The following is an 8,186-nucleotide window of genomic DNA, read 5'->3' as shown; positions in this document are numbered from 1 at the left end:
AACACTAAACTTGGTTTTCTGACAAAATCATTGGGCAAAAAAACTTACAGCTAAAGGTTTTACAATGTGCTTACAAAAACACATTTATAATAATATTTGAATGAAGGGTGAAGATGTCAATTTTTCAGACCAGACATCACTTTTGGCCACTACTGCAAGTAGTAATTAAAAATATTATGTATGGATAACAATTAACTGTACAACTGTTCTACAAACTCTCACTTACTACTTCACATGTAGAGCAGCAGCTTCATCTATTGGTGATGAACGGAACAGCACAAGTGAAGCTTTTCGCTTGGAAAGACACCATGACACCTACTGGTTACTGGTTAGTATAGTCCTGAAAAATAAAGTTGTTAGTCACATTGATTAGAGGCATGACAGGTGAGTCAAATTGTTGTTTTAGTTTATTTGCATAAAATGTTTTTTGGCTAGTAATGGCTCAAAAACAACATCAACAAAAAACATACATACATTATATAGTTGATTGAAAACAAGACTAAATTTTATGTGAGAACACTGAAGAACTCAATTCTCACAGAAAGTGAGAAAGGGATGAAACCACAGAAAAGCCACAGGATATTGATAGTGACAATCAAACCAACTCATCTGAAAATCACTCACTCTGATCTCATGGTTTGTTTATACGGAAGTTTCAGTACCACCAAGCTTACAGTGTCTCAACGGCACAAAGATGAAACGCTAATGACACGCCGATTGAGCTCAGAAAAGCATCTGCTAGATCAGTCTCAGGTAAGTATCATTTACATATGATAAATGAGACCATACATTGCTTTATTAGTAATGTTTGCAAATGTAAGAATGACTATTGCTCATATTTAAGGTTATGGGTTTTTTGTTTGTTTTGTTTTTCAAATTTTAAGTAAAAGATAAATATTGTGCAGCGTTTGTGCTCCAGATATGAATGATTGCTTAAATATGTCTAGTTGAGGACGGGAGTGGAATCCAGAGTTATTTTAGTAACACATTACAGTAAAGTCTCATTTGTTACAATTAATGCATTAACATAAACAATGAGAAATATATATTTGTAAAGCAATTACTAACCTTCATGTTCATGTTAGTTCATGTGCATGAACTCGTGTCAACAGATACAACTTTTCCTCTTAAAATTGTATTATTAAATGTTGAAATTAACATCAACTATGATAAAAATAAATAAATAATGTAGACATTAACTAATGTAGTTAACTAATGTTATCAAATGAAACCTTATTCTTAGAGTTACCAACATTTAAAAACAAACAAAAATGACAAAAACACAGAACAAAATGAGTAAAATATGTACTAAAATCAAAAATTTAAAAATGAAAACCTTAAAAATATTAATAAAAACTATAATACTATCTCAGTGATACATTGGTGAAATCACACTGAACAGTTTAATTTTTTTAACATTTTTTTAGCATCACATTTTCTTCATTAAATGTAAAAACATATGGATAATATTTACAGTTGCTAAAAAACATTGGTCTCATTTTCTCTCCAACTGAAAGTGATTTTTATAAAATTTACCTTTGCATTCAAATAATCTGTAATCCCTGACCTTGTGAAGCAATAAATTCAGCATATCTGTGAATTAAGAAACTATATTTAGATGTAGTTCTATGGTGACATTCAGTATAATAATGGTGACTGGCTGTCCATTAACGTTGCAAAAGACTTGCTCAAAACCCTCCTCTGTCTTCACCGATAGGTTAAAGCGTAGGAAACACTCCCTTTTCTCTCAGTTTTTCATCATCCACCAACTGAAACAGTGTTAACCACACATGCTCTCAGATCTCTGAGTCAATCCATGAAAGTTGACCAAAGCTTCAAAAGAAGGTAAGATGTGCGGCTACTGTTAATTAGAAAGCAATGTGGCTTGGGTAAATTAATCACTGTGGTGCATCTGGTCAGGATGCAATACTCTGCATACTCCATAGAATTTCACAAGGGGGTGCTAACAGTCTAGAGTCATTTCATTGGTCAACTCTCAGTGCAACCCTTAATAATATAAATCTATTACCTGGAGTGTTAGTTTAATAAAGAGTCCTTCGTTAAAGTTGCACAGTCAAATTTGCTTATTTGGAACTATGTCCATTTCTGGGAGTGCTGGTAGTTTAATAAGGCACTGATATATGTTGTGTCCTTAATTGATTCGTCCATCAGTCCCAGGGATAACATCAGTGATCTTTCCTACTGGCCAGAGAGCTCTGGGTAACTGTGGGTCCACAATCATGATGATCATGTCCGTTTGCAATTGTCCCTCTGCCATTTACCAGGGGTTTGTAAGTTGGGCAGATAGTACTTTGTGAAGTGTGTCCATCTACTGCGACAAGTGATGGGTCAAGCTTCCCCATGAGAAGAAGGTTTGGAGTCACCGGGTTGGGGTCAGCAATATCTGTGGAGATGTTACCCAGAGGTTTAGAATCCTTTGTTCAGGACCTCCTCAGTCATATTTTGTCCTTGTAACGTGGCATATAGGGCAGACTTGATGGATCCGATTCACGTTACCAACCTCCTCCAAAATGGGGACTACTGGGAGGATTAAATCTAAACTGGATTGGCTGTTTGGCCAGCTCCATCTGCAGGGTAGGACTCAATGACTGAATGACTCTTGGAGCTCTCTTTTACCACCTTTAAAGTTCGTGCCCTGATCTGATGTAATTCTGAAGGTTTTCCTTAGTGTGATGTGAAGCGCCTTATGCTACGTTCACACCGAACGCGTCTGGGGCCTCTGAGGCGTCTGATTCACATGTTAAGTCAATGTATACAATGTAAACAATGTAAAATGTAAAGTCAATGGTGTCCTGCGGCGCAAATCAAGCGTCTAGCGCGGCGCGAATAGGCCGTTGACGCGCAAATGGTGTGGCGCGAATTGAGCGCCTGACGCCCAAACGCCCGAGTTGAAAAATCTAAACTTTGACGTAAATTCGCGGCGCGTTAACCAATCAGGGACTCTGCTTTGGTAGTAACGTGTTTATGATGTGATCAGTGGTGGAGACCAGAACGAAGATGTCGTTGTGTGTGTGGCCACCCTGAGCTCTATGATGTGTCATTATATTTTTATCGAGACAGGAATAAAAAGGACCTTGCCTGGAAGAGAATATGCGAAGAAATCGGACAATCTGATTAGTTGTAAAACTTTTTGCATGATTTTAGCCGATGATACTAGCCCACCTTCTAGCTAGCAAAAGTCGGCCGGCATAACAGAGTTAAATTGCCGCTACAGGTTTCCAACTGACGAGATTATGTGTTTATTCAGAGGATCTGTGCAGAAAGAGATGAAAGCCCCTCCCATGACGTGAATTCACGTCTGAACACACATTATTTAGACGCGCGAATAGAGAGAATTTTACGCACGTCTGACTTCAAAATGTTCAAGCGTCCAACTAGACGCGTCTGGCGCGAATTTGACGCCCCAGAAGCGTTCGGTGTGAACGCAGCATTAGGGCCATCAAAAACAAGTCAGTATCAAGGCTGCTTAACAGGTCAATGTGAACAGCACAAGTAGTCAGGCATTTAAACAATATGCCTCAACGTTTCTCATACCGTCTACCCACTTTAAGGGTAAAGGGGCCGAGTTAATTTCGGTAGAGAATAATGGGGGCTTGAATATTTGCAGTTGGGCCTAATGGAGATCAGCCATTTGAGGCACTATTGGTTTAGCTCGCCACCTTTGACAATCAGGACATAAGTGCTGCTGCTCTACCACGTAAAATCCAGTATTTACGACAGAGCTCTGCAAAGACCCATTCAGAACCAGCTCTTTATGTATGTCCTGAGTTCTTGTATTTAGGCAATTCTGCTGCCCACAAATACTTTGTAGCGGCAGGATTCTGACTGAAGCCATGTCAGGACTGAACTGGAGTCTGTCCACAGTACAAAGAATACAATGTTCAGGCGTTTGGGGGTACTCTTGACCTGGCTGTGAGAAAAGCCACCTCAACACCGGGTCCTCTGTGCCCAAGTATGCTACAGACCTGTAAGCTCGTTCGGAGGCATCAATGAAAATATGTACTTGGAGACAACAATTAAGGGAGTCAATCTGAGAGATCACATAGCAGTGGGGCATTGTGATCTGGGTCAGATGTGGCAGTTCTCTTTGCCAGTCACGCCATATCCCTTGGCAGTAGTGGGTTGTCCCACTCTCTCTGCTTCGCCAACAGACTCTGTATAAGTATCTTGGCCCAAGTGATATAGTGAACAAGGACCCCAAGAGGGTCATACTGGCTCGCTACTACCTTGTATCATGGGAGTTGAATAGTCAGTAAGGCGACTCTGGTATCCAAGGGTATCAGATTGACACATCCAACGTAAACCTAATGCAAGTTCTTGAGGATCTGATTCAGTTTGGTTAAGCCAAAGCTCAATGCTTTTAGATCTGGCTTCCTTCAGCAGATGATGGATGGCATTAGGGAAATTGCATGCACACTGTCGTAGTTCAAATCGTGCTTCTGCTAACAGATCCTCAGTGTATTCACTAGCCCTTTAGCCTGCTCAGGTGTTGCGACACACTGTAGACAGTTATCTACATAAAAACAACTTTCGATTGTATTGGACTGTGTCTCCCGGCTCAATGTGATCAACTACATGCTTCTGCGGTGCATACGTACACGGGCTGCACACTGTTCCAAATGAGAGCATTTGCCACTCATAGATGGTAGGGATTTCCTTTCTGTTAAGATCACGCCACAGGAATCGGAGGAGGGGATATGGTGAAGGACATGGTTCGTGTAAAATTAGCAACACTTTATTTGCTGTTTGATAATGTAGTCAAGCAAAAGGCTAATCATATTAATTACCCTTACAGTATGTGTCCGACATTGTAAAAAGCGATGCCATTCTGCAGTGTTTACCTCAGTATGTTGACTGAGTGGATGGCATGGCTAATTAGCATATTCATAGATCCACATATAATAAATGATAAGCTATTTTAGGGCATTAAGTATTTTTTTTCCCAGAGGAAAAAAATCATTAATATGTCATTTTGGTAATCGGAGATGAGTTTTGAGGAATAAAATCATTGACTACAGGGAGACTTTAACACATTAGATTATGGAATAGAATAGCTCATGGTGTGACAGGTGAAAACATTTTTGGTTTCCCAAAGAACCTTTCAGTGAACAGTTATTAAAAGAACCAATTTTTTTTTCCTTTGTGTGAAGAACATTTTAATAATCTGAAGAATATTTTTCCACTTTACAGAACCTTTTGGGCACTGGAAATGTTCTATGGATGTTAAAGTTTCTTCATGGAACCATTGATGCAATAAAGAACCTTTATTTTTAAGAGTGTAAAGTGGAAAAGAGTTCTTTAGATTTTTAGAATGTTCTTCACACTAACAAAAAAAGCTTTTAAGACCTGTTCACTTAAAGGTTCTTGAGGGAACCAAAAATGCTGCTTCTATTGCATCGCTGGGAAAACCACCCTTTTGTAACCTTTATTTTTAAGAGTGAAATGCTTTGTAACCATGTGTGATTGGAGTACACTAGGTGTGAACTTGTCTCATCTGCATTTTCACAGAGTATCAATGTCTAACCAGATGATGAATGACTCAAGCTCCAACCACACGACCATCTACCCCAGCGATGGCATGCGCATTCTGCAGATGATCGTGATCGTAATGATCTTTATCATGGGTGTTTCTCTAAACGTTCTGGTGATCTGGGCACTGGGGGTTCGAGTTTGGTGGCGTAATAGGGGATCAACCAGAGAGACGCAGAGTGCCGACAGCTTCCGGATCTATGTAGTAAACCTGGCAATTGCAGACTTGGTGCTGCTGTTACGTACGCCACTAATGCTGCCGCACCTGGTGAACCACTTCACTTGGACATTGGGTGAAACCGCATGTAAGCTGGTCATTTACCTGCCCTGCCTCGGATTGTACGCGAGCGCATTCTTTCTCTGCACCATTGCAGTGGAGCGCAGCTTGTGTCTCCTTAAACCAGTTTGGGCACGAATGAAGCGCCCTCGTTGGGCCGTGCCGTTGACATACATTGCAATATGGCTGTTAGCGGCATTCTTCGCTTCACCCTACTTTCGCACAGGCAAAATCATTGTCTGGCAGAACCGTTTGGCCTGCATAGAAAGCGATATTGGAGTAGGACATGCCTTAATAGTTGTGGAAACCTTGGCAGGATTCTTGCTACTGCTGGTGATCTTCTTGTCATGCAATATTGCTGTGATTGTTTGCACAAAGAAGGCCGAAAGTGCAATGACTTCTACTACCTCGTCATCTGGACCAGGACACACATCCCAGCGGCTGACTCGTCTCTACCGGGTCCTCTTTCTCACCGTGATCATCTTCCTAACCTGCTGGGTGCCTTACTTCACCTGCCGCTTCTTAAGGACTCTCTCACATGACCAGCCGAAGCTCAAAGAACGAGTGATTTCAGGCGCTTATGTGGCGCTATTTCTAGTTTACATAAAGAGCGTGCTCACCCCCATCCTGTACGTAATCGCAACTCCTGTAAAATGTGCTTGTTTTAACTTTTGCCATGATACTGGAGTATGAAGTGGAAAGGAGTCAAAACTGAGATGTGGCATCGATCCCCGATACTAAATGATACAGATGATCATTTCAAGAGCACTGATGTCTAGACTTGTATATAAATCATGACATTTTTACAGTAAAATTAAAGTCACCATTAAATCAAAACTGACTTTTTGTTTTTTATGGTATATTGAAGTATTTATTATAAATGTTATAAATGTATTTCTACATGCACATTATTATTGTGTTAAATTTCGAATCTTGAATCACAATAACTTCCCCTTCTTCTTGCGAATTCATAAAACTTAATAACTTAATAATAATATATAGTTAAATAAAGCAATATCACACGAGTAGCCGTGCGATATGGCTGTAGGTAAACACAGCAGTGCATTACCTGCATCTGATATAGCATTCATTCTTCAGGTCGATGTCCATATTATAAAAAATCAGTTTGAATGTCCGCTGAGGAAAGCGTCCTTTGACCTTTTAAAAGTTAAGGGGATTTCCCACAGCACAAAAAACAACTTCTTTGTTCTGACTCACTCATAAAGAGAGTCTTTGCTGCCATTTAACGGACTAATAGTGTAACTTTCACTGATACTATTGACAGACCCTTTCTTAATACCAAAAACGGCATATTATTTATAAAATAATATTTACTGAGCAACAATATTTAAATTAACAATGATAGCCATTATAAAAAATACACAAATACAAGCAAACAATAAACACAATAAAATTAATTAAAAATATAGCTGCAAGCAGCAATTCGGGGCCAAGCCCCAGAAGGGGCAGTAGCGCAATACGGAGCAGGAAGAGCAAAAACAGCAGAAATTGAATGTACATGCAAGTTCAGAGAATGAACATGGAATGAACTAAAAACACTTGTATCTCATTCAAGAGGAATAAAGATTAGTACAATGCTTATTTGGATAAAAAAAGGTATCAAAATGACTCGTTACACACAATTGTATAAAGGGACCCCACACGGGATTCGAACCCACTACCTCAGGGTGTAATGTCCATTTCTCATCTCATTGCACCACTGTGCAGGTGAATGTTGGCACACATGCCGAAGTTCATTAGTTCATGTGAAAATGAACTTAAAATGAAGAATTTTCATAAAACTGCACTGAATGTTATATTTAATAACTACTTTACATCATTCTGCAGCTCATCATGCTGTAGAACAATACGGAGCAGGAAGAGGAAAAACAGCAGAAAATGAACAAACATGAAACAGCTGGTTCAGAATTACGTGCGAGAATGAACTCAGAATGTACATAAGCTTAGATGAAAATGAACACAGCATGAAACAAAAAGCATTTATTTCTAATCCAAGAGGCAGTAAAGGAATCAAAACACACCATTTCATAAGACCGCTCCACCTGGGATTCGAACCCACTATCTTGGGGTATAGGGCTCATCAGGTAACTGGCTTGACACATTGAGCTACTTGAGGACACACATTCAACAGGCTGTGGAAGAAAACTTTTAGTGTAACAAAGAATTCACAAAAAAAACATTACTTAGCATGCTAACCATATTAGCATGCTACGCTAACTTAATGCTAATGAAGCTCATGGTTAACTTGATAACTGAAGAGCCACATTAAAGAGAATGACAACTGGTTAGCATGCTAAGCAATTAGCATGCTAAGCTAACTAGCATAAGACAACAAACA

The 8,186-nt window shown here is 39.5% G+C and overlaps 1 protein-coding gene across 1 annotated transcript; it reads left to right on the top strand.

Annotated features, from left to right (window-relative positions):
* Positions 1-5,536: 5,536 nt before the first annotated feature.
* LOC137031567 (chemerin-like receptor 2) lies at positions 5,537-6,645 on the top strand. Its single transcript, XM_067402598.1, has one exon. The coding sequence runs from the start codon at positions 5,537-5,539 to the stop codon at positions 6,518-6,520; it is 984 nt and encodes a 327-aa protein (XP_067258699.1). The 3' UTR covers positions 6,521-6,645.
* The last annotated feature ends 1,541 nt before the right edge of the window (positions 6,646-8,186 follow it).

This window comes from Chanodichthys erythropterus, chromosome 12, assembly GCF_024489055.1.
Source record: "Chanodichthys erythropterus isolate Z2021 chromosome 12, ASM2448905v1, whole genome shotgun sequence".
NCBI classification, from domain to species: domain Eukaryota; kingdom Metazoa; phylum Chordata; class Actinopteri; order Cypriniformes; family Xenocyprididae; genus Chanodichthys; species Chanodichthys erythropterus.
The sequence above is the reverse complement of the archived record's forward strand: the minus strand, read 5'-3'. Positions and strand labels throughout refer to the sequence as shown.

Coding starts and splice junctions, on each gene's coding strand:
- LOC137031567 (XM_067402598.1), top strand. CDS start 5,537: ATGTCTAACCAGATGATGAATGACTCAAGCTCCAACCACACGACCATC.